The sequence below is a fragment of the Augochlora pura genome, chromosome 10, assembly GCF_028453695.1.
Source record: "Augochlora pura isolate Apur16 chromosome 10, APUR_v2.2.1, whole genome shotgun sequence".
Lineage (NCBI taxonomy): Eukaryota > Metazoa > Arthropoda > Insecta > Hymenoptera > Halictidae > Augochlora > Augochlora pura.
In genome coordinates this window covers 23,191,733-23,217,674 of record NC_135781.1, presented here as the reverse complement: position 1 = coordinate 23,217,674, position 25,942 = coordinate 23,191,733, and the positions used below count along the sequence as shown (strand labels likewise).

The 25,942-nt window shown below is 35.2% G+C and overlaps 3 protein-coding genes across 7 annotated transcripts; 1 reads left to right on the top strand and 2 right to left on the bottom strand.

Moving 5' to 3' along the window:
• Window positions 1-74: 74 nt before the first annotated feature.
• Window positions 75-7,385, bottom strand: LOC144476202 (RAB11-binding protein RELCH homolog). 2 transcript variants are annotated; one of them, XM_078192864.1, is made up of 16 exons: window positions 6,506-7,385; window positions 6,067-6,261; window positions 5,403-5,561; window positions 4,984-5,330; window positions 4,805-4,918; window positions 4,478-4,722; window positions 4,095-4,405; window positions 3,741-4,027; window positions 3,333-3,660; window positions 3,107-3,260; window positions 2,918-3,041; window positions 2,507-2,777; window positions 2,277-2,412; window positions 1,969-2,168; window positions 1,625-1,886; window positions 75-1,408 (listed from the first exon to the last, which is right to left on the bottom strand). In XM_078192864.1, exons 1-16 carry the CDS (start codon window positions 6,555-6,557, stop codon window positions 1,261-1,263), a joined length of 3,333 nt encoding a protein of 1,110 aa, XP_078048990.1. In that variant the 5' UTR covers window positions 6,558-7,385; the 3' UTR covers window positions 75-1,260. The 2 variants fall into 2 exon arrangements, with proteins under 2 accessions (XP_078048990.1, XP_078048991.1); XM_078192865.1 differs by having other exon boundaries at window positions 4,984-5,324.
• Window positions 7,386-8,236: 851 nt separating this feature from the next.
• On the bottom strand, window positions 8,237-15,637 carry Eip63e (cyclin dependent kinase Eip63E). 3 transcript variants are annotated; one of them, XM_078192870.1, is made up of 7 exons: window positions 15,030-15,637; window positions 12,529-12,618; window positions 11,751-11,876; window positions 11,093-11,289; window positions 10,301-10,686; window positions 9,672-10,216; window positions 8,237-9,454 (listed from the first exon to the last, which is right to left on the bottom strand). In XM_078192870.1, the coding sequence occupies exons 1-7, from the start codon at window positions 15,073-15,075 to the stop codon at window positions 9,363-9,365; spliced, it is 1,482 nt and encodes a 493-aa protein (XP_078048996.1). In that variant the 5' UTR covers window positions 15,076-15,637; the 3' UTR covers window positions 8,237-9,362. The 3 variants fall into 3 exon arrangements, with proteins under 3 accessions (XP_078048996.1, XP_078048995.1, XP_078048997.1); XM_078192869.1 differs by lacking the exon at window positions 15,030-15,637 and adding an exon at window positions 14,330-15,005; XM_078192871.1 differs by lacking the exon at window positions 15,030-15,637 and adding an exon at window positions 14,358-15,005.
• A 4,124-nt stretch (window positions 15,638-19,761) lies between these two features.
• Psa (puromycin-sensitive aminopeptidase) lies at window positions 19,762-25,584 on the top strand. 2 transcript variants are annotated; one of them, XM_078192866.1, is made up of 4 exons: window positions 19,762-20,060; window positions 21,687-21,931; window positions 22,232-22,382; window positions 22,615-25,584. In XM_078192866.1, exons 1-4 carry the CDS (start codon window positions 19,935-19,937, stop codon window positions 24,703-24,705), a joined length of 2,613 nt encoding a protein of 870 aa, XP_078048992.1. In that variant the 5' UTR covers window positions 19,762-19,934; the 3' UTR covers window positions 24,706-25,584. The 2 variants fall into 2 exon arrangements, with proteins under 2 accessions (XP_078048992.1, XP_078048994.1); XM_078192868.1 differs by lacking the exon at window positions 22,232-22,382 and adding an exon at window positions 22,033-22,180.
• Window positions 25,585-25,942: the final 358 nt, after the last annotated feature.

The following is a 25,942-nucleotide window of genomic DNA, read 5'->3' as shown; positions in this document are numbered from 1 at the left end:
ATTTGATTCTTTCTTTTCATTCGTTTACAGCGAAAGTGTCGGCGCTGATGTTAGTTTGATTTAAGTACAGATACATTACTTAGAAATAAATAAATAAATTGTAACTTCTTAGGGTGTGATATGATAAGAAAATCAAAATTTCTAAAAATAGAATTCATGGGCGGAATTTACCTAAAAAACTAACAGTATTGTTACATTTACCATAATTTTCAAGGTACACAAAAGAATAGGAAATTAACAAGCGTTTTTTCCTAAAGACGTAAATATAATTAGAATCAAAAATTGTTCAATGCCTCTATTTCAAAATACTTTTCTAAAAGTTGGAAAAGATCGGAATGCTCGAATAACAGAACTTGTTAATGCTAACGAAAGTTAGTATGCAATCGAGTAAGGTAGATATTAAACTCGAAAAGCAGAAAAAAGAATCGAAGTTGATATTGCCCCACAATATCAAATAAAACGTGTATACAATTAAAATGAAAACTTTTCAGATCAGAAAGTCACATACCATTCAAAATTTGAGTTGTCTTTTAAGATGTATTAACGCTCGGTTATCACAGCCGAGTCATTAAACGATTAATATTACTTAGAAAGTACTCCCGTGATTTTTAATGTAACAATCATCCAACTCTTGTAACATCAGTTTTAAGAGACGTATTATGGCAGGATATTATTTTCATTTTGTTTAAGAGCACTGTCGTATAGTACACAAAATATCTACAATACAGCAATTTATGAGATTCCTTTTTAATAAATATACTGTAATTAATATAATATGAAATAACGAACTATGTATCAGTTAATGAAGTTTTTCATAATAACTGGTTATGCAATGTAATGCAATTATATTAGTATTTACTGTTATGCTTACATATGCACACGAATATAGAAATTAAACTACTATTTATTGACTGTTATTAGTAAAGTCTAATTCCGAACACAATGAAGTATCGTGTTTTTTAAAGTTGTTAAAATTATATATACTTTCAAAGGCACACCATTCTGTAGTGATGTTCGTTACTAATTTTTGAGTAGATTTTATTACGAAACTTATATCCTGATGGTAAATGATAATGCTTAGGTAGTATCGATTTCTACTCCGTACTAATTTTGTGCATTATGTTGTGTTGTAAAATACATAAGTACAAATATATCGTCAGATCCCTAAGAATACTTGGAAAACAATTCAACTCAGGATATCATAAATAACAAGAGACATATAAATCTATAGATGTAACTAGAAAAAGAAACGAGTTAGTCTTACTTTTTCCGCAAAATACTTGACATACTCGACGAACTACTTTTCTGTTGAAAAATCTTTGTCACTTTTTGCTTCATGTCCTCCACACCTTGTCCCACATTCGCGGTAGCCATTGACAGTAACAGACCAGAGTTCATAGACAGTGAACTGTCGAATACCAGAAGCAAACATTTATTTAATTACTTGCAAAATTAAATATTACTTGTTAGTAGAGTGCAGATATTATACATACAGGATCAACATTTTATTAAACAATATGTACATTTTGACTTTTGACATTGACATGTCAATCTGAATTTATATTATCAAATGGATTTAAAGTAACATCTGCGCTCCACTCATTACCGATCAACGTGTACAAACCTCTTCATTGGTTTAGAAAGATCTTGTCGAGATTCTACTTCCCTCAAAAGGGACTTAACCGCATCTTCCTGCTGAGGTAAATGATGGGTTACCAATTGTTCCAGGCACTTCAAGCCGGGTAATAATACATTCAAAACACATTGATAACTGAGTGGACAATAAACCAGAACAGAAAACGCTTCGACTAAAGCATTAATGAGATCAACTTTGCGGCCCTGTTGCAACGCAAACGACGCTATTCCAAATAATTGTGTAGCTATCACTGGAAAAAAACGTTATTATCATTATATACCTTAAATTTGATACAAACGCCGTTAGAAATATGAAAGTTAAGAAGTTCTTACCATCCTCGATGTAATTTTGAGGACAATTCGGAGCAATGACTGATAAAGTAGAAACTAGTGGTAGCGCTAAAGCTGGAGGAATACCTTGAGGTTCCTTCGCGATAGTTTCCAATGTCAGACGTGCTTTATCTCGCATTTCTTTCACTTTACATTCTGTTATCAGTCGACCGAGTGAAGGAATTGCTGCACACCGAACGGTCCTAAAAGCAGAAAGTCATTACATTATTGTAATTAATAATGCAATACTAATAATTGAGTTTCTAGATCTGATAGACGACTATACAAAAATATTTACAAATATGTCTTACATATCAGGATCACTAACGAGTGTTACAATTGCTGGAACTACCTTAGCGCTTGCTAATCGATCGGAAACATGAGCTATCACACAACCAAATATCGTGGCGGTTGCGCATCTTACAACAGGTCTTTGGTGCACTACCCCTATAAAAAAGGGGGATGGAAGGTGTAACTGAGTCGCTAAAGTGCCACTAAAAACTGAACGAAATTGCTAGTCATAATGATCAATGGAACTAACCATCCCATAAACCGCTAAGGACATATTCTTGCATATGTTCATCAGCGCACAACATAATTACTGCGATTTGTAAGCAAGTAATACTGATACCACTCATGGACAAAGCAACAAGGAATTCTTTCAACGATTTAGCAACCTCTGTACCATTCAAAGTGGACAATAGAATTAAATAGGTAGGCATTATCGTTAAATTCATGTTTTTCTTCTCTTTCGACAACACTGTCAACTGTTGCTCGAGCTCGGACACGTCGGACGCAAATATCGGCTGAATCTAAATGTTAATAAATCATGTTTATTATAGAAGTACGATTATTATTACACTATCCAACAGACTTCAACTTTTTAGTTGCATCGTGACGACTAAAGTTGGTGCTGGACAGTGCTATCGAGTAATTGGAACATTCAAATTACCCGTGTTTGCGTAATATACCGTCCAAAACCGAAACACAACGAACGAATGTATGTCAGTAGAGTGTGCAAAATGGTTTCGTGCGTAATTTCTATAGACTTAACCATTTCTAAAATTTCCATTACTCTAAAACATAATAAGTATTAACATATATGAAAAATTCATAAAACATTTACCATTAAAAAGCATACAATTTATTTGTGAACCACTCTAATTCCGGCCACGTGTCATTTTCCCAAGTATTAGCAAAGAACGTATTCAAAAGTGCTCCGACATCTATATCTCCCTCATAAAATACTTTTGGATTAACGATATCGGTCTGACACAAGTACAGAAACACATCGGCTACGAAATAAAATTGAAAAATAAATTGATAGTTATCTAAACCCACCTTACGTTAGTAAGTATTATATTTACACAATTCAGATGATGTTCCAGGTTCTATGCACGTTCTAACTGCATCTGTATCGGCTACACAGATGATCATATGAGGTAGTAAATATTGTAAAACGTGAATCGACGACACTGTTTTTCCCTCGTTAATATGATCCTTATTAGGTGAATGTTGATACTGTCCAGACTTCAATTGAGTTTTCACTTTTGATATTATACGTGGTAATAAATGTGTTTGCAATCTCCTCAAAGAGAGTGCCCATTGGGCTAAAATTGGTAAAAGTAAAGTGGATGCGACTTCTACAACGGTGGGCGATGAATCATTTAGCGCAGTTAACGCCAACTCTTCGCACTAAATAAATAATCATAAAAAGTATAAAATATTCTCATACTTCACAGAGTATCTTACAATTATAATATGGGATATATTACTTGAAAATATTTGTCGGGGTCATCCATTAAAGCTATGAGCAATGCAAGACTCCTTACAACGCACGCTCTGACCATAGGATCCTTGTCATCGAGTAACATTTGTTGCAACATAGAAAGCATCAAAGAGTTTCTAATGCCGACCGACATGTAAGGTGCCAATGCGCAACAACACTCCACAGCTAGTAATCTCTTTTCAGGATATTTGCACTGACTCTGTTCCCAACAAATGGTTAAAATTTCTTCTCCTTCCATTGGATCGTTCTCAAGCTTTGCCATCGCAACTAAACCTGATAATACAACGATAGTAACATCTATATATTACAAGAAACAACATAAATTGTTCTATACCCTAACCAGCTAGTATCAATTGTCTTTCATCTTCTTGCGGCCTTTTCTTCAGATTGAACAAAAGCTGTAGAGATTTTTCTCTTTCCGCCGATTCAGTGTGCAGCCGGATTACGCTTAATATCAATGGTATAACTTCCTCGCGTTTATTAAGTATGACGTTGGGCACAATGCGAGGTAAAGTTTCCGCCAAGATATGAATGAGATTATCTCGTGTTACTCCGTTTTTAAAGGGTTCTTCTGCTGTAGAAACAATAGAACTTGGAATATTTACTAAACAATGGGTTATCACCTCCATCTTGAATTTCAGCGGTAAATGTCTATAAATAATATATTTCAAGTTACCTTTAGAAGGAAATCGATTTTATTGCATTTATGTACAAATGAAATACCTAGATGGAGGATTTGGAAGGATGGACGATCCTTCGGTAACATCCACTCTTGGTAACTGAATTCTCGTCCATTCTTTGTCACCGGGATCGGTCTCGCCGAGACTGACAACTACGGACGCACTGTCATCTTCTTCTGGTTCATGAGTCGCTGTCGATGCATCTCGAGGCGGCGTTTCAAGTAACTCGAATTTATCTGGAGTTGTAGAACTCGAATTTAACGTTTGTATCGTTCCACTACTTCCTTGCTACAGAAAGAAAAAGTCAGCTACAGAAACGGGGGATGCAAAATATATTTTTCAAAAATTTTCCTATATATTTATGCGTTACTTTGGTTGGATTATGTGATAAACTTTCATTTGTTGTTGCAATTATTTGTTGTAAATCCACCTTTTCCTGTTCTAGCATAGCAGTTTGTTGTTTTAATTCTTCCAATTCTTTGACCTGTGAATAACACGATTATTAAAATTGTTTATACTGAATTACAGACACACTTCGTTTTAACATACCAGCTGCTTAAATTCGTCTTTTTCAGATTCTAAATCAACTTCATCAAAGTCTGTTTGCACACCAATAATTGCAGAAGGTGCCTTCTCATAGCCATTAGCTCGCATATATTCTCTATAAATTTGTAACAATTCCGCAGGTTTGGGGATATTCAATCCCACGTCTTGCCAATCTTCGAAATCTTGATTTTCATTTTCGTCGCTAAATGTAATCGATGTCAATTTGTACGAACGTGTTAATAAATATTCATTAACAAGGAAGTTTAAAGCTTTCTGCTCGTGGGGCTTTATGGGTGAATCATTGACTGAATGTTTATCAGAACATTTATCTGGTGTAGGTACATCTGATTCTAAAACAGTGAGGTATCAGTGAAGATACAATTTCGAACACAATATTCATATAACATAAAAAGGAAAATAACCTGTGACTACAGTGAGATTCGTGCGCAGAGCAGAGATACACTCTTTGGCTTTTCTAAGTTCAAATTCTAATATTGCAACTCTCTCATCAGCACCTGCACCATCTTCTGAGTATCTTGTCATATCAAGTGAATCTAAAGTTGCCTGGCTGGATGATCTAGCTGGATAAATTAAAATAGAAATATTATACCTTTTTGACCTATTAGAGAATTGATTAATATAGTATCTGTCAGTAATTATTCAATATGTTTTAAGAATCTACAGCAATAATAAATTTAATAGTTATTAAAAGATCATTCTATTGAATATAATATTATAATTTTCTACAAATTTAAAAGTTAAAAGCATTTCTTTAGCAATTGCAATAGCTACTATCTATAATAGTTATTTATTTGTAAATCAATAAGTTACCTTCAATAATATAAAGATAGTATTCTATAATATTTAAAAGAAAATTATTAAGCTTCTTTCATACTAAAATTATTAAAGAATCAATTAAAATAAGCTTACAATAGATATTAAAAAGAATTTAAATATATCTTTCCCATCTTACTTAGAATAATTGTAACTTAATAATTATATTAATCTTATAGATATAGTAATTATATTTTATATATAATTAGTTCTTGATGCACGTTAATAATATATATATGTATATATACATACAAGGGAATGGTTCCGGCTTGATGTTTTGTCCTTCAAAATTACTTGGATTCGAAAAGAATTCTTGCAAAACATGTAATTCTTTCCCTGCTTCGCGTAATTCCGCATGCAGCTCCAAGGCCGTTAATAGAAATTTGTCGTTTAGAAGCTTTGTAGCGATATCTTCGTAAGATATGCATGTTTTCGAGGCTGGGTATCCTAAAGTAAAAAAATAAATTTTACTGATTTCTACAAAAAATCGTACCGTCGGTAATTATTACAGGATAATTTGTACATGTTCCAGCTACCGATGACGTGTATACATTCTACTAACAAGTATCAACGACAAATAATAAATTCGTTAAAAGGATTTTATTTTTATTCGGTATAACATCAAAATATTCATTCTCACGGTAGAAAATGTTAACTGTTTTAGTGAACGCAAGTATAAAAAACCAATTACCTTTACTGTCTGTTGACAGAGGATCCCTAACCTCTTGCACTGCATCGACCATAACTTTCACTCTGTTCAAACGTTAACTGAGAATGACATGTCGATCCAGGCTGATGAATAAAATAGCAACCCGCTCGAGCGCATGCCACGCTTTCATTAATTTAATTAAGTATATTAATAGAAATTACTTGGCTCTAAGCGATACAGCACATCGTTCGCGATGACAACAAAGCCATGTTTTACACACTGCGATGGCAGCGACTACACAGCGCCCTTCGGCTAGCAGCTATCATTACCAGTCGGTCATAACAGAATCCATATGTGATCAGAGTTCGGCATTAATCGATTACAATTTTTAATTTTATTGATAAATCACACTTATGATTTAAAACAATTAAACGCACAAAATCGCAAGCGATTGATAATTATGAACCATTGATTAAAAGCATTAATTGTTACTTTTTAATTGAAGCTGCCAACAAATTAATTATCTTTATTAATGTTAAATTTACAATAATAAAGTAATAGAAACGTAACAGCATTTGATAACTGAGCACTGGAATATTTATTTTACGATGAAAAGAACTTTAATAATTAATATAATTAATTCAATTAATAATTAAAGTTTAGTTTATAGCAATTATACATTGGTTAAATTAAAAATTTAATCGTTAATTTCATAAAATATTGCCCAACGCTGTACACAATATATAAATTTAAATAAAATATTTTGACATTTCTGAAAACTCAATAATATGTATGCAATAATTCAGAATTTAGTATTCGATCAAAATTTCATTGTCTTTGCACATTTTCGAATACGATTACAACACAATAATGTTACGTCTACGTAGTATCACAGAATTTACAATATTATATCAATGTTTCTACATTAGAAATATTATATATCCAAACATATTAAATACACATGTGCCATAAAGCTATCACATGTGTATTTATATGTCATAACATATTTCTATGTTTAGTATACGAGATATGAATTTTCAAATATACACAGGTGTTTCAAAAACATAGTTCTTTATCTTTCTCAGTACAAGTTTGAAGCAATTCGAATATCAATGATTTCATAGAAAAATTACAAATAAAATATAATTATAAGGAAATAAACGTGTATAAAATCAATACTTAAGCAGAATAAGTACTACAAATACAAGTGGCTTTGCATTATATTACACTTAAAAGTCTAAAACGATTCTGCAGCTTGGTTGCACATGGAAAACCTAACGAAGAAACAGGGGTCTAAAAGTGTACCGAACTACAATTTAATTTATTACAATTATTATTACAATGATACGAACCTGTGTGTGTTTTTTTTTTCTTCTATGTACAATCTACCTTTCTGCGCGTCTTTTGTCAAATAATAATCGTAATAATTAATAATAGTAGTAATAACACGTGTCTCAAATTCCTTCGAAATACTTTTTCATCTTTTTTTGCTTTCGTCTCGTTGATATTTTTATAAGTGTGTTGAAAAATCGGTATAAATGTAACTACTAAAGGAGTAATATTACCGTAGCAATCGTCGTAGCTTAGACAAAACTCGGAAGGACTGTAACACCGTTTTACGTTATCCTATATATTACTATTGCAACGTTATTAAAGTTGGTTCGTTTAGATACATGGTCTCGAAAGGGCCATATTTTAGTAAAGAAAATTCGCCGAACAATCCTTTTTCTAAACCACTAATATGAAAATTATTAATGTTTCATTTTCCTACAATTCGTTCAAGCACCATTAACCGGTTGGTTTCCTTTTTTCTTCTTTCTTAGTATATCAGCGATTGAACAAATTGGACTCGATTAAGTCTAAAATTATTACTTCGTTCTCGATTTACTATCATCGATAGACAACTACTTTGTAATGTCGATATAAACTTCGATCGACGCTAGTATACTAATATTAATTCTTACAACTAGATCACTACCGTCGATATTATCAGCAATAAAGTTTTTTTCGTAAGTCTTGCCGTGTTTCGTTTTGGTGTTGGTAGCTACGACACTTGAGACATACTGATATCCTATTCTTCTCTCTTTTCCTCTTAGGTTTCTATTTATTTATTTCCTACGATCACGTTCATATAGTTAACAACTAGAGTTTAATTAGAACAATGATTTTTATTTCTCGTTACATACCAATATATTCAATTGTCTCAGCAACCAACAGTAGATTCAAAAAACAGCATAAAATTTATATAAAGTATTACAGATCTTCCAGAATTTTTCTAAGTTATAATTATCTCATTAATATCTTCTTTTCTCTAACCAGCAACCGCCAACACGAAATTTGACTTAGGCTGGGATCGAGAGACGCAAGGCGGTATAGTACTTTTTATTTTCTTTTTTTCTTCTTTTGATTGGTATCAATCTAAATCTAGTATTTGGACGAAGTGCGAGGATGGGTCGTGCGTGCTTTTGCTTTCTAAATCGAGCGTGCGAATCTCATAAAATCGTTTTTGCTTCATTTAGCCACAAATAGCTTACTTTCGTTATTTCCTTTGCCAAGTTATAATTTATCGTTCGTTATTAATCCGCTTAATACAAGTAAGTACTCTACTTTTTTTCTTTAAAAAGAGAGAGAAAAAATATGTGAAGAAAACAAGAACGAAAGCTCGTAACCGTCTATACGCATGTTGTCCTATGAGTGTCCATGAACAATGATTGGAATTTGTGGAACAGCCCTGAGAAAGAACGAACGACGCGCGTGGAAATGTGATGTTTAAGTGAATCGAGGCGAATCCGCTTCTGTGAATCTGAATTTGTATCAGAATGTACGTTTTTTTCATCACTGAACATGTGAATTTCGGGAATTACTTATTTTTTACTTCCTTTCATGTCCACTTTTGACCTCAAGTCTTAAGAGATGTGTAACGCGAATATGCGAACAGGTCCTTCGAATTTTTATACAAATGACAACCTTCAACGCTAAATATCGATACTTCTGCAAAAAGAAAGAAAAATTTGTAAGTGTTAATATCGTATTGTAAATACCTACAATATAATTGAGAGATAGTGTCATCAAATCAAGATGATAATATCAGTTGCGACACCTTATAAACTGCCAAATGGTCGTTATCTTAATTCAAAGGTTGTGAACCATATCTGAAAGTTTGATAAGACTATCTTTGAATTAGTTTGCCTGTGAAATTTGCACTTACCATCAGGCAACTCGAATAGTTTTCTAGGAAGGGTGGAGAAATAAGGATGCCTTAAAGCTTCTTCAGCTCCTATCCGTTGATCAGGATTTAGTTGTAGAAGCGACGACGCCATACTATCACCTTCAGCGATATCATAGAGTCTAGGAAACGAAAGACCCAATTTTCGTAGAGGATAGAATCCCAGTCTATGCGGTTTGTATCCCGGTAGGCGCGTAACACCGGGCCAAGTTTCTTCGGTAGGGGTACCCAATACTTTGAATATTTTATCAAGTTGGTCGTATGTACAGCGTACACCTGGGAATGTTGGTTCACCAGTCAACATCTCCATAAATATGCAACCTACACCCCACATGTCAAGTGAGGTAGAATAATCTGTGGAACCCAGAAGAACATCAGGTGGCCTGTACCATAAGGTCACTACTTCGTGCGAATACGTGTGTGAAGGAACAGATTTAGCTCTAGCTAGACCAAAATCTGCTAACTTCAGTTCTCCGATCTCACTGATTAATAAATTCTGAGGCTTCACATCTCTGTGTAATACTCTCCTATATCAAGTTAAAATCAAATTCATTAATATGTAAACATGCAATTATGATATAAATCATTTCAAATTAATACATAATTTTTACCTCCTATGACAATACGCTAGTCCTCTTAATAATTGGAACAGAAACAATTTAACGTTTCGAGGATCTAAACCACCGTTACCAGTTCCATGGCTCTCCATATATTGAGACAAGTCAGTATGAACATACTCGAAAACAAAAGTAAGGGTCTCCCGCGTATGAATTATATCGTGCAAGGTTACAATATTGCTATGCTTCAATTCTTTAAGAAGGCTTGCCTCGCGAATGGCAGTAAATGGAGCACCTTCTTCCTCTTGCAGTCTAATTTCTTTAAGTGCCACCATTTTATTTGTAAGGTGGCTATAACCTTTGAACACTGTGGCATACGATCCTTCCCCTAATGGTTCCAGTTTTATATAAGCCTCGGATTTGCCGAAAGGAGAATCGCCCTGTACATATAAACATAATTATTTTGTTATTACTACCAAGAAAGATCATTGAGCTTGAAACAACTGACGGGTTTCGTCGGTCTAAATTTTTTACACAAATGTTATCAAATATTAGAATTTTGAAACTTAATAACTTTAATGACTAACATGAAAACAATTTTAGTGGCAATAATAAATTGTAAATCGTAAAAAACAATTTTGAAGGAGAAACATGTAAAGTATCAGATACACTTTTAGACTATAGGACAACTAATGCTTTGAATATATGTTTGTAAAATATATAATTATCAGAAAATACAGAAAATAAGAGAAACATAATGTTTACAATCCATTAAATCAAGGTATGCCTCGGATGTCTTTAAAGCTCAATAAAAAATATAAAACATGACATTTAATAGAAAATTACCCCAAAAGCTGAAAATCTTTTGGTTCTTCTAGGAGGTGGGTCCGGCCCAAGGAAGACCTCAGACTTAGGTCGCGGTGGACGCCGAGGTCGTAATATAACTCTAGCTTCTTCGCGTATATCCTCGTCAAGAAGCTTGGAATCACTAGAAACGGAAAGCTGCCGATGCACTCTCTCATGGTCGCCCACACCTGTCCATTCTATGACATCCAATTTCTTCCTTAAAACTTTCTTTCAAGTAACAGCAACAGTATCCACGTAAAACCATAATTCCTCAATAATTGTATCAATACACAATATTTTAGTTTTACTCATTCCATTGTCACTGAATTACGTAGTAATATGTTATGTGAAGTAGATTGCATATCTGAATGCAATTAATTATTAAATACTGAAGAAATGGTAAGTATAATTATTGTGAAATCAGTATAGATACATTTCCAGCAAGTCATTCATACGTTTTGTTATCTTTAATAAAGTGGAATAAACTGAATTATCCGATAACTGTTTATGTGCACTACAAGAAATTAATTAATTTGATAAATAGAACCATACATCATATTTTATCTTAGAAAAAACTTTAATATCATCTATCGATCAATTAAGAGAATCATTTCATCTTAGCAATATGTAATTTATAATTAATTAATTCCTCACTCACCATATTCCCGCTTATCTGTAGGTATATTACCGTTTGGCTCCAAACGGTCTAGGAACTCCTCAGAATAGCCATTATATGGCAGTTGACCTCTGTTTGCTGCATCATCAGCCTCTTCTTTTGATATTGCTAACATATAAAATCCAGTTATGTTAATAAATCAATATCAGATGAACTGTTGCAATCATAGAACACTTATTGCATCATAAACTTATAATTTAATTATCTTCAAAAATAAGAAAAGGAAGTATTAAAGTTTACATGTTCTTTTTGCTGTGAAAAATAGTTTAAAGTGTTCACATATTATTTAAATCTTAATAGTCAAATTAAATTTTTGAATTGTATTTTTTATACTTAGAAAAATTATAATATGAAATTAAAAAAGTACAAGAACATAAAAATTATTAAATAATATTTTAAAAAATATGTGGAACAGAATGTTTTAGTAGGGAAATGAAGTAGAAAATATAAAGTAGTAAGGTCATAAGAAAACTAATAATTAAAATAATAACAAAGATCGGATAAAAAATACTAGAAGTTGTTTCACATATCTATATGCTTGGATGTATGTTACAATCACCATTATCTAAAAGTTATTCTATGTAAATAATGTTATTACATAATATAACATAAAAATAGGTAGTTGAGCATGTTCGTGAAACCTTTTGGTAACTTCAAGAAAGGATTAATACTTTTGTAATAGATATTATATAATAGAAAAACCTATAACTGGACCAAGTAATAGAATTACAATTGAGTATCAATGTTTCTATACACTTACAAAGTCTCCCAAAACTGTGGCTAAGCCGTTTTTTCAGCTTTTGTACTCTGCTAAGGGCTCCTCCTTTCTTCTCCCGCATTGTCACAGACCCTATGCATAATAAGCATAATCTATAATATCTATGCATTAAAACATATTTATGAATTCAAATATTTATATAATTATTTATTTATATTTGCAATTCAAATATATGATTTGAAGAAAAAACCTGAAAGACCTTAGCAACTGTAATATCTATGAACTTTAAACATCAAAATGTCAGTCTGACACAATTATGATAGTTGATAGTTATTCAACTGACTGTTGCAATCTTATCAGAAATGTATATCTTAGATAAATCTTATACATTAATATTATCAGTGCACAAAAATACGATGTACTACTATTGTTATTATATTGATAGCATTTTTTTTCTTCCTATCAAGTGTGCTGACAAGGACATTGATAGACAACCATTGTCTGACAACCATTTGTACCAACGATCAACTAGAAGAATCAAGAAATGGTTAATTGCCTGCAGAAATGTTTATGACGTTAGCCTTTATTTTAAGCATTGTATGTACAAGCATGTACATTCAATTATCAGTGGTACATGAATACAATTGTTTGTCTCATTGTCAAACCTGTATCATTAATGAAATTAATAACAGTTAATTGGACAATGTATAATAGCAATTAATTATAAAATCTATGAATAAAATAAATGAAAATAACATAACACTTTCATAATTGTACTATATGTTTGAAACATACTCATTACCAATATCTAATGGAATCTTTTGAAAACGTGTAACCTTCGTTCCAATAGCAAGAACTACACTTATATACTGTGCAAATATGAACTCCATTATCAAAAAGCAATAAGACGCTAGATATTTGGCAAATACTGTACATGCATATTATCATCCTTATTTGTGTGCACTATATAGGATGTTCCATGCAGCAAAGACATATTTGCTTAATATTTACAAACATGTTGCATGATAGAATAATATAAAACAATATCTTTGTTAATATCTGGTAAAAATTAAAATGAAGTTAAAGACTGAAATCATTTTTTGATTAATAATTTCGTAGCACAAGTACCTTGCTAAAAAAAAAGAAAATAAAGAGGCTAGAAAGTGAGAATCTCACTCCCTCATTGTATATGTAAATATTGCACCCCATTAGATAATTAGTTGTTGCTATCACTTTTAAAAGTTTGTAAGTTTCTATAATTATACTGTATATTTGATTTTTTCATACTTTGTTTAAATACAACACTTTTACAAAAGTGTTTAATAAAGGATATCAAAGCATACAATATACATATATATGTATATATATATCTTTCTTAACCAGTTAGTTGTTTTAGACGAATATACTCGTCGTGAAGAAATGTTAACATTTTGTGTTATGACGAGTATGCTTGTCAAAAACGGCTATCCGCTTAATACTATCGAAGTTACGAACAGCTTTGGTTATAACAAAATTTGCAAAAAGCGTGAATGATTTCTAAGTTTTTATCGCAAGGTTGACGTTCGCTAATATCTGATCATACAATTTTTTCTAAAGATGAAAAGAAAAATTGGGTTAAAGTGGGTTAAAAATACAACTTGTCCCAGTTGCGTGGTGCACCCTGTACGATGCGTATACGCGCATCTAATATATGTATGTAAATACGTATGTATATATATATATATATACATATATATATATGTATGTATATGCCTATATATATACAAACACGTGAGTTGTTGTTACAGGTCAACGAACCAACAAAAGTTTAGTTAAATGTGTCAAGTAACGATAAATAATTTACGTTCATAATTTCTAGACTGGCTACTGACTCCACATCCCGATTCACGGTGTTCCGCATGCTTCCCCGTACACAAAAGCACTTTCCTCCATTCACGCATCTGTCGCTTTCTAAGAATGACGTTTTCACGGCAGTGGAACAGAACAGCAATTAATAATCCGCATTGAAGGCGACGATTCACAGAGCCTTGATACGCGCGGTCTCGTAGGATCAACAAACTTGGATTCGCGAGCGAAGGTTCGAGGAAAGAGGAAAGAAGAAAAAAAAAGAGAACCGTTTCGTCGAGAATGCACACGATCTCGCGTACGTTTCTCTCTTCGAAATGCGTACTGCTGCTCCCCCACCCTTTCGGTTTGTAAACGACACACTCTCCTCGGATCCCTCTTTGCCGCACTTCGATGGGCCAGTCACTTTGTCTCTCTTTGTCAGGCCAACGTCCACCCCCACGATCACGGAACTTTTGACACTGTCCAACCTATTCAATGCTGTGTGCGTCTCGCACGGGGCCACATGTGCGACGCAGAGGGACCGAAATCAGCGAACAGATTCGCGTAGGAAGGGTAAAAACGAAATGAGCGGCGCGGTACCGAGGACATAAGTCCGTAAGTCTGCGGAAAATGAAAAGGGGGAGGGGAGTGGAAGGGGAATGGGCCGAGTGAATTACTTCTAGTAGCCGGAGCTGCTCGCGCGGGCGTCAACTTACCCTCTTTGCTCTTCGAGGCGGTCGAGCCCTTGTCTTGACAGTACATGATTACTCATTCGCTCGCACGCACGAAACACATCACATATGGGCGGTGACGCACTCTGTGTGTGTATGTGAGTGTGCCCGTACGTGTGTATGTATGCGTGTCTGTATGTATGCAAGAAGCTATGCTCCGTGATGCTTCTCTCGGGCAGGTCAGGTCCGGCGAGCACCACCTTCACCTTTCTCGTATCTCGTACATCGGCGGTAGCGCACGACGCCTTCCTAACGAGCTGATCGCCATGAAAAACACACTGTCGTTCCCACCGTTCGCCGTTCAAGATCTCGCGCCTTGAACCCTGGCAACGATACGCGCCACCGATATTCCTCCAGTTGAACTTCACCGAAAGGTTCGGACCTTCCCCTCGGACTCTAACTCCAGGAACGTAAATAACCTTCCTGACACCGAGGCTTTTCTATTCGCGATCACCTGGATGTACGGCGGGTGCTCGCGCACGCCACCACTATCTCGAACAATTCATCCGCGAGAATAAACTTCTTCCAAGAAGTCTTCTTCCCACGACCGGACTGCCTCGCGCCACAGACAAAAGTCTGAACTGACCGAACCACATTGGCCCAAGTGTACATGCTTTAGGGATAGTACGGAAACTCGAGCGCATTTCTGTGACTTCTCGATGGCCGCTATCAGCCGCTATCCCACTGCAACTTAACAGTTTACCTGCCGGCAGCTTATTAATACGTCTATTGACGATTATGCTACGTCTAAAAGTATCGCGTAATGATTTTATTATAAACGGCAATCCCTCGTAAAATTGCTGGACTGTATTTAAATTAAGATCGTTATTGAAAAATTGATTAAGACACCCTCGGAGATTAACAGTTTATTTTTTAACACTAGAACGATCGACCTTTAAAAGTGACCAGTTCTGAAAGTATTGCCTTCTGTAACGGAGATTGTATTTATACAAATACATAGTACGATTTTTATTATAAAATGTAAAATATAGAATCTGGAATCCATTATTTTGACAAGTTCGGATATAACAGCATTAAAGACTATCGAGCTTTAACCAAAAGCAAGATATTGGCAGGAAATTATTATACAGTAATATTTCAAGTTTTTCTTTTTATCAAATGATTTTTCTACCTCCCTTATTTTCTGCAAACATCCCCACCATTTTACTGCGCATCCAATCTACAGTGAATCCTTTCTCAGCATTGAATCGTCAACCAATCAAAGGAAAGGAATGTTTACTCCTATTCTCATTACTAGAGCGCGCCGCTGCGTTCAGCGATTGCACTTAACGAAGTAAAGGGAGTGTTCTGTTATCTGTTTGTTACGTGTGATCGCAGGCGTAATAATTTTCTGACGTCAAACGGCCGTGCACGTTTTCATCTTGTAAATTTAATAGTTTGTATTGTATTGAACAGTTATATATGTATATGTTATGTAAAACGCAACAGCTGTGATAAGAAAAAAAGGGAGGGTTATCAAATTAGTTGAGATAGTTTCTATGATATGAACTCATTACAGTCAAATGAGATTAAGAGATTAAAACATAAGAAATAAATATTTCAGACGTGATAAATTAAGGAGATTGTGCTAACAACAGGTCATTGGAATTTAAGATTTGTCTAGATCACCGGAGACGTGGAATTTTTAATCTGATTATATAAAAATGAGCTTTCCAATTTTATAGAGCAAATATATCCTCTAAGCTTTCGAAGCAGTCAAAGTTGAATCTAGGGTAAAATAATGTATGTACAGTCCTCCTCGTGAACCCATGTGAGAACAACGGGCTCAGTCGAAAGAGTGCTGTTTTTAAAATTCTAATAACTGTAAAAATGATCGCCATTTTAAGACGTTCGCAAATACACTGGACGATATGGTTAAGAATCCTACGAGGCAACAGTACAAAGTCGAAATCGCGCCGAGTGAATGAATTGAGACAATAAGCACAGTAAAGTGAAACAAGCTATATGTAGTGTTCTCTTCCTCATTTTCCACTTTGTCTCTTTGTCTACAATTGTGACGGTAGCATATTTTGCCGTGAAATATCAGCTAATTAAAGAAAAACAATTTTTCTGCCAGTTCTCTTTTTACTAAATCTATTGCCCGTGCATAGGTTCACGAAGAAGAAGCACTACCGTATAACTTCAAAAAGGGAGAAATGTTTCATCATAGTATCCTCATATGGGCCCCAAAACGTTCAGTAATGTAGGGACAGGTACAGAAACTGCTCCTCTCTGATTGGTTGACGATTCACTGCTAAGACAGAATCCACTATGGATTGGATGTGCATTAAAATAGTGGGGACAAAAATGCTTTAGAATAAGGCAGGGTACTATGGTAAGGCATTACTGCAGTAGGAAGCACTGCTGTAGTCAACTATATAAATTTTATTTTCCAGATCATTTCATAAACAAAAAGTAAAATTATTATACTTGTGTTTATTTGGTACAAACACATAGATTAACGTCTACATCTTTTGATATTACATCTCTTCAAAACAGGAGATGAACGTGAGCTCATTTCGTGCAGGAAATTGAAAATTGCGTTAATGTTATATATTGTGTTATGTGAACAATACTGCTGTCGTCTATTAAGTAGTGAACTAAGCAATTCAATGACATTTTAAATTAATACAACATTTATAAAGCATTAAATTTATACATCGATGGATCATTAGGATTTAGATAAATGTAATTGAGATTTTTAAACAAAATTTCTTTACGATTACAAATTGAATACGTTGTTCACGGATCACTAATATTTGTTACTTAATGCTGTCATGCTTAATAATGCATGTTGAAAGTATATGCGTATAAAGCATTGCGTATACTGTGTATAAAGTTCTGTATGTAGTTAGTTCATCTAAAACGTGAGGCAATTTATATTTGGCGCGTTTAGAATTCACAATAAGGAAATACACATGTACAACATACAGTAAGGGTCCTACTTCTGCAGTCCTTTTCGTACTCCCGAAACTGGCTCGCACATCCCCACTATTTTATTGCCCATCCAGCTCCGCGCAAATATTGTAGAAAGAGAACGAAATACGATGGAGAGAAATAGGACGATACCTATCAGATTCCTATATGCTTGTACACATGGATGGAAAACCTAGCTGGCTTTGCCATGCTTTGGCACGCCATCTGAGGCGCGTGTCATGAAATTCTATTTGTAAAGGAGCTTCAACTTTCAAATTAATGAAATCTATTGCATCGAGTGTATTTGCGAAAACTGTTCAAGGTACTCTGAGATATATATATATCCCTCGAAATATATTGTCGAGTGGTAACCTGTTTTGCGTAGGCCACGATGCGCCTGACAGTTAGCTACCGGTAGGGTTCTAAGGATTTGATTCGAACTTTATTTGAATGTCATGACGTTCGACGATGGTTAGAATTCGTGCGAAATAAGGCTTCCAAAACAAAACAATACAATAGAGAGGTTTCCGAAAGGCTTTATCGACTGGACTATAATTTTTATCGAATTTGTCTAGTCCTCATTATTTTTTGTTTGAGATGTTGATCAAAGCGGAAAATAAAAACGATAACGATGGAAAAATACCACCAAATTAATGGGTGATTAAGTATTTCAAAGGAGTTTATCACTTAGATGGGTAACACAATTTGTGAAAGCACATTTTTATAAAGATATTAATACCCATACCGGTGACATTTTGCAATTTATCTATTAAGGCGTTATTTATTGAGATGTTAATTACTAAGGCGTTAGTTAGTAAATAAATCTTGTAAGAAGGGGAGCCATAATGAATACTGCTTTCATTCTAACTTCCTTTCGAGTTTCCACTTACAAAAACTTCTGTAGAAGAGGTGTAATTTTATTTGACACATAGTTATGATGACAATAAGTTTGGATTTCCAAAAGGTTATAAATTGCAATAAACCTTTAGCAACTAAAGAGGAAACAATGACAATGAAAGAATGACACAAATTTAGCCAATAATAATATCCCGAAATATCATCAAGGCGTTAGTTATTAAGGCATTGCGTTAGTCATTAAGTTATTTGTTAAAGCATTAGTAAGTAATAATAACAACGAATTCTGGTTTCGTTCTGACACATTTTCGAATCTCCTTTTACAGCAATTTTCACTCGGGCAATCGATGTAATTTTCAATTTCCAATCAGTTGTAGATAGGAAGAAACTTCGATGGTTCTATAACTAATTTTAAATCGATAATTACATAGAGCTAATGACTGTGAAGTAGTGTTGATATAAATGGATTTTTTAAATAGTAAATAGACACAAATATAGACTTCGCAAATATGTTCTCGATAATCATATGAGGTAACAAATTTTATTATTTGAAGTTTCTTTCAAAATTGAATATTGCGCCACGTACGTTTGACTGCGCGCCAACCGAATGGATGTGCGAAAAGAGTAAGACCGCACAAGCAAGGTAGAAGGAGACAAAAGCTACATTATTCGTCAGTGCGACTTGCTCCACGTGTAGTAGTGCTGATACCTCTCTTGCTTACTCACTGTTTTCTCTCTTTTTCTTTAACTGAGATGGCAGCACTGTGTCACCAGAAAATCGCAAGCCAATCAAAACAGAGAAGATTTCTATATTGACTCTTGCTAACGAATCGAACTGCGGCCTGGAGGTGTTCAGAAATAAGATCCATTCCTATATGTACGTACAACGTGATTCAGTATTTTTTTCATTACTTTTTTCTTTCAAGTTGCGCATGCGTTTACAATGCTTATCAGCGTTCTCGTGCAACATGTTTTTACGTAGTTGTGATAGTCAGTTTTGAGTCGGTGTAGTCAGTCTACGTCTATACTGTCGACAGGAAGGAAAAGATCAATTACAATACGGCGATCAAAATATTTGGCTGTGTACGACTTTTCCGGGTCGCAATCCAATATCGAGCCATGTCGAGTACAAAGTCATCATTTCACCGTCTGCCGACTGACGTTCTGCCGTGCCATTATGAGATCTTTTTGACACCGAATTTGAAAACTTTTGTATTCAATGGAAAGATGAATGTGAATGTTGATGTAAGTATCAATCTTGATTAACACTCGTCGACCACTTGGCTAAACGTTTCTAATATTACATTTTCAGCCGGGTAGACAAGGGACTCTATATTAGGAGTACCCACAAGTAATGTAATTTCTTCTAGATTCGATGTTATTGTTGGACATTATCAGCTTATTCGCGGATATAATTGACTCGGACGTAACCTGAGTCTGGTTGCATAATGCTGGAAGAATAAACAGTGGATAAGATCAACATTAGATATTAATGTTTTATGATTTTTGAAAGGGAAAAATGGTACCAGTGCCATAAGTACCATTAATTTCGTACAGCTGGCTTAATGCTTTGGACATGAAAAAGTGTTAGCGCTGATTTAAACATTTTTAAAATAGTAATTTTTATCTTTTCAATAGTTTTCACCTTTTTAAAGATAAGATATGATAAGATAAGTTCACATTCAAAAATAGTTAAAATTGGGAAAGCTGATCATTAGAGGTATCAAAATGACATTACTTATGGGTACTCCTAATAGATGTATGGAATGTTAAGTAGCGTGTGACCAAGTTTATATAAACATATGTACTACTTAATTTTCTTTTAGATTTATAGCAAATTGCATCAAATACACCATACTTACTCATTTCCGCAACGAATGTTTAAAAACAGCTCTTTGCATTTGCACTCAAATCTGGAAACATTTATCATTTACTGTTCCAGCCTTTCCGTTTGTCCAGAATTATTCAAATTTCATGGAACTCTTGTACAATCCTTTCATGTAGCATGTCGACGTTAAATATAAATTTTGTATACTGTGGTTTCTACCTATCAATGAATTAATAATCCAATAGATTTAAGTCAGACCAATTAGCCTCCTGGAAGAGGAAAATAAAATAAGAGAATAATAGAGAAAACAAGTTATGCATTATACTCATGATGATTTTGTTGATTAAAGGGAATGAAAAAGTAGTTGAAACATAAATAATTTTTATAATAGTTCTAACTGTGCCAAAATTTTAGGAATTATTAAAATAGTTTTAATAGTATAAAAAACATTCAAGTACATTTCATGAATATAGATAATTCAAAGAAAGTGTATGATCAGTTTTCTTAGAAATTGATCATTTTCTTTGCTTCTTTGGATATCCACTGTGACACGAAACTATTACAATGGCTAATAAAAATTTTTCAAAAATTGCAATTGGTTGGAATGATAAAAAAATATAAACGCGTTTTTTGTTATCAGTTACAAACAGTTAAAAATAACGATGATTGTTTATTTTTAACCCCTTGGCCTACACGATATCTGCCAATTGCGCGAGCTATAGTAAACAAGAGAATCGGTCGCGCGCCGTGCCATTCATCTGTTCAGCCGCGTACCTGAACTGGCGCAAAAAAAATTGTTTACCACGAGTCTGACTCGTGGCTTTCGTTTATGGCACAAATTCTTTACCACGAGTTAGACTCGTGGTTTTCGCTTACGGCACAAATTTTTCACCACGAGTCAGACTCGTGGTTATAGGCCAAACGGTTAACAACATTTTTGTCATGTTTCTTTGATTGAATTGAAAATACTGCATTGGAACACCATTAAATCGTTCATTTCTTTAAATCTATACATTGTTGATATTAGTATTTAATGTTTGTAGGTGGTAAAGTCCACGGATACCGTTGTTGTGAATTCCATGGACATCAACATCAAAAGCGTTGCTTTTCACTGCCAGGAGAAAGACCCTATTTTAACAAAGAAGATTGATATTTCCATACCTGATGAAACAATTACCTTCATATTTAATGAAAAGTTGCCATCTGGCAAATCTGGATATTTATCTGTAGAGTTTGATGGAGAAATTAATGATAAAATGAAAGGTCTTTATAGAAGCAAATATACTAGGTAAAATATTTACAGTATAATTATGCACTATACTTAAATAGAAAAAATTTAACTTTACTTCATCTAAATTTATAACTTTACATATTTTTGCCACTTTATAGAGAAAGTGACTGGGGTGCTGTAACTTTTTTATGTCCCACACATGCACGTACAGTTTTCCCTTGTTGGGATGAACCAACATTAAAAGCTACTTTTTCGATTAGGCTTACACTACCATGCAATACGTCGCTTGTCGCCTTGTCCAACATGGTGAGCACCTATTATTGTAGTTTGACTAACAGATTCGTTTTGTTTTTCCAGGCTAGATGGAAACGTTGATTACGCAGCTGTAACTCAATTCGAGTCAACAGATGCTAGACGTTGCTTCCCATGTTGGGACGAACCATCTCACAAAGCCACATTTGATATTGTCTTAAACGTGCCATTAGGTCTTACAGCACTCTCAAACATGGTAAGTCGCATCTAGCAACTGTTATGGTTTTTCTTCTTTAACAGTCAAAAAGCGGATGGTCGGAAAGCGGCGCCGCGTCACATTTGACCTAAGCTAAATTAGTGTACTTCAGACATTATGAAAAGAAAGGTAAAAGGTTTTGTTGTCAGAAATGACCCGGCAGCGCTGACGAACTGTTAAGGAAGTGCTTGTCAAGTAACTAGTAAAACGAACCACTTATTTTTCATTTCAGCCTGTTAAAAAAAAAGAAACAAATCAGGAATCAATGGAAACGTACTACTTCGAGACAACGCCAATAATGTCAACATACTTGGTAGCAATAGTTATTGGTGAATTTGATTACATAGAGGATACGTCTCGTGACGGAGTATTGGTAAGAGTATACACACCAAAATCTAAGACCGAACAGGGTCGATTTGCGTTGGAAACGTCCGTTAAGGTGTTGCCATACTACAAAGATTACTTCGGAATTGCATATCCGTTACCGAAAATCGATTTGATTGCGATCGCTGACTTTTCGTCAGGAGCTATGGAAAATTGGGGATTGGTCACGTACCGTGAAACGTGTCTTCTAGTGGATCCACAGAACACGTCTGCTCATCGAAAGCAGTGGATCGCATTAGTTGTGGCGCACGAGTTGGCGCATCAATGGTTTGGAAATCTTGTTACCATGGAATGGTGGACTCACCTGTGGCTGAATGAGGGGTACGCCTCGTTCGTGGAGTTCTTATGCGTTGCGGACCTGTTCCCGGAGTACGACATTTGGTCCCAATTTGTTACGGATACATACATCGCAGCGCTAGAATTAGATGCTCTACAGAACAGCCATCCGATTGAGGTGCCAGTCGGTCACCCGTCTGAGATTGATGAAATTTTCGACGAAATTTCATACAATAAAGGAGCCTGCGTTATTAGAATGCTGCACGCCTATATCGGAGATGATGATTTCCGCAAGGGAATGAACCTGTACTTAAATAGGTACAGTTACGGTAACGCGGAAACTATGGACCTTTGGCGCGCTTTGGAAGAAGCCAGTAATAAGAACGTAGGTTCCGTGATGTCGACGTGGACTGAACAACAAGGTTTTCCTGTTGTCACAGTTCAACATCGTCAGGAAGGCAATGACAGGATCCTGACCCTCACCCAGAAGAGATTTTTGGCTGGAGGTGTCGAGGAGACGGGTGACAGCTCATGGATAATTCCCATAAGCGTGAGCACATCGGAGGATCCCAAAAAATTTGTGATAACGGATTTGTTGGATGAAAAAACAAAAGAGTTCAGAGTTAAAGACGTTGCTCCAGATAGCTGGGTGAAACTCAACCCTGGGACAATCGGTTTCTACAGGACTCACTATAGTTCTGACGCGCTGACATTGCTATTACCAGCTGTTAAAGATGGCACGTTACCTCCGTTGGACAGATTGGGTCTCTTCGATGATCTGTTCGCCGTGGCACAAGCTGGCCGCGCTTTCACCGTGGAAGTGCTCCAACTAATGCATGCCTTCCAAAAGGAAGACAACTTCACTGTGTGGTCTAGTATAGACAACGCTCTGAGGAAAATCGGGTTGCTCCTCTCTCATTTAGAGTGCTTAGACTCCTACAAGGCGTTCGGACGCTCCTTGATGCATGACATTCGCAACAAACTGGGTTGGGACCCTAAACCAAATGAAAGTCATTGCGATACGCTACTGAGATCTTTAGTTCTGGACCGCATGGCAGTCCTGAACGACGCGGACACCATCGAGGAAGCGAAGAAACGGTTCGAGATGCATGTCTCTCACAAAACCCTTCTTTCCGCCGACTTGCGCAGCCCCGTGTACAAGGCTGTACTCTCTAACGGCAACAACGAAACTTACCAGATGATGCTTAAGCTCTATCGCGAGGCTGACCTACACGAGGAGAAAGATAGAATACTGAGAGCTCTCGGCGCAATCAAGGACGAAGCTATACTCGCGGAGATCTTGGAATTCGCTATGAGCGACGAGGTCAGGGCTCAAGATGCGGTGTACGCGTTCATGTCAGCGTCGATGACGTATAAGGGTCGTCTGATGACCTGGGAGTTCATCAAGAAACACTGGGACACGATCCACGATCGTTACGGCGGCGGTTTTCTGATGACTAGACTCGTTAAGATTGTCACCGAGAGCTTCGTCACCGAAGAGCAGGCTAAAGACGTTGAGAACTTCTTTAAGGAGCACCCAACGCCTGGCACAGAGCGAACAGTTCAGCAGAGCGTCGAGTCTATCAGATTGAACGTGGCATGGCTGGCCAGAGACTTAGACTCTATCAAAAAATTCCTGGACCAGCAGAGCAAAAGTATATAGCAAAACAAAGCAATATCGGCAATTTGTTACAGTGACTAATAAAGCAGGAAACTGAGGGTTTAGCGTCATTCGTGCAAACTTGGATGAATGAAGAATATTGTCATAAAAATACGATCGTCATCGTTAAATCTAAATTATAATGATCGCAAAGATGGATTGTGTATTTTTATTGCAAATTCAACGCAGTATTAATCTTTGCATTTACTTTCGTACCAAGTTCGATCCAACAGCAAATTCATAGTATTTATATTTTTAAGTTATTCGCTATAACTGGAATGTTTTAATTTTCTATTTTTATTGGTAAAATTACCTGGTTCCATATTTTGAAATTTATTTCTATTCTTATGTTTTCGGTGTATACAAACACTCAAATATGGATTGGAGCTTAATATTAAGCAATGAAGTCACGATATTTTTTTAACATGGTTTTGAACATATTTTACATATTTATTATTTGCTTCTCGAGTTTTTGTGGAAAGTTCGCCAATGGGTACAATAATATTTTCAATAAAATTTGAGCCGTGAATTAAAATTTTCTGGACAGATCAGTGTTCATGTGTTGTTTGTACTGAGAAAATCTGATACTGCCATTAAAAGGCCATTCGCAAGACAAAGTTAATGCTCTTTTATTTTCACTATCAATGATTTCATTGTATTTTTTTTTATTTGAGCTAATTAATTACATTATATAATTCACCTAATAGCGTAATATGTCTGTCAGTTTTTGGCCATTTGGTCCACTGTGCGCCGGTTTTGTATCCTGTTATTACTCATGTATGTACAATAAAGAGAGAGTATGTGAAACAAGCGTATAGCTGCAATATGCAATGTATATCACATTTAAATCACAGAAGATTCAAATAAATACTTTTACGCTTGTTCCTTCATGAATGCTTTCAACATCCTCTCCATGATCGTTTACATTTTACATAATCTTTTTAGATAGAGTTTGTTATTATCATATTTTAATAGATCCAATACTAAAGATCATATTCAGATTTCAATCCTTTTGGCTGAGTTCTGAATTGTTATCGGGATGGTCTACAGAACGAAGGAAATAGGAAAATCATTTCAGACATAGACACGCACCATATGAATTCAAAACAAATAGATCGGAACACCTGTCATTGAAAGGATCAACTAGGCACAGCTGTGCTGTGCGTATTGTTTGACAAAAAATGAACCCCTTGGAATACAATGGTTAGGCGTAGTTTGCAAAACCAGTCTACGTTGCGTT

Excerpts from the sequence above, each read along its gene's own strand:
- LOC144476202 (XM_078192864.1), bottom strand. The coding sequence starts at position 6,557 with ATGGTCGATGCAGTGCAAGAGGTTAGGGATCCTCTGTCAACAGACAGT. Across the intron at positions 3,261-3,332 it reads TGGAACATCATCTGAATTGT|CCGATGTGTTTCTGTACTTG; the intron begins GTAAATATAATA and ends TTTATTTCGTAG. Across the intron at positions 2,169-2,276 it reads CTCGTTAGTGATCCTGATAT|GACCGTTCGGTGTGCAGCAA; the intron begins GTAAGACATATT and ends TTCTGCTTTTAG.
- Psa (XM_078192866.1), top strand. The coding sequence starts at position 19,935 with ATGTCGAGTACAAAGTCATCATTTCACCGTCTGCCGACTGACGTTCTG. Across the intron at positions 20,061-21,686 it reads AGATGAATGTGAATGTTGAT|GTGGTAAAGTCCACGGATAC; the intron begins GTAAGTATCAAT and ends TAATGTTTGTAG. Across the intron at positions 21,932-22,231 it reads TATAGAAGCAAATATACTAG|GCTAGATGGAAACGTTGATT; the intron begins GTAAAATATTTA and ends TTGTTTTTCCAG.
- Eip63e (XM_078192869.1), bottom strand. The coding sequence starts at position 14,426 with ATGCGTGAATGGAGGAAAGTGCTTTTGTGTACGGGGAAGCATGCGGAA. Across the intron at positions 11,877-12,528 it reads CCACAGTTTTGGGAGACTTT|CAATATCAAAAGAAGAGGCT; the intron begins GTAAGTGTATAG and ends TTTATATGTTAG. Across the intron at positions 10,217-10,300 it reads CTAGCGTATTGTCATAGGAG|GAGAGTATTACACAGAGATG; the intron begins GTAAAAATTATG and ends AACTTGATATAG.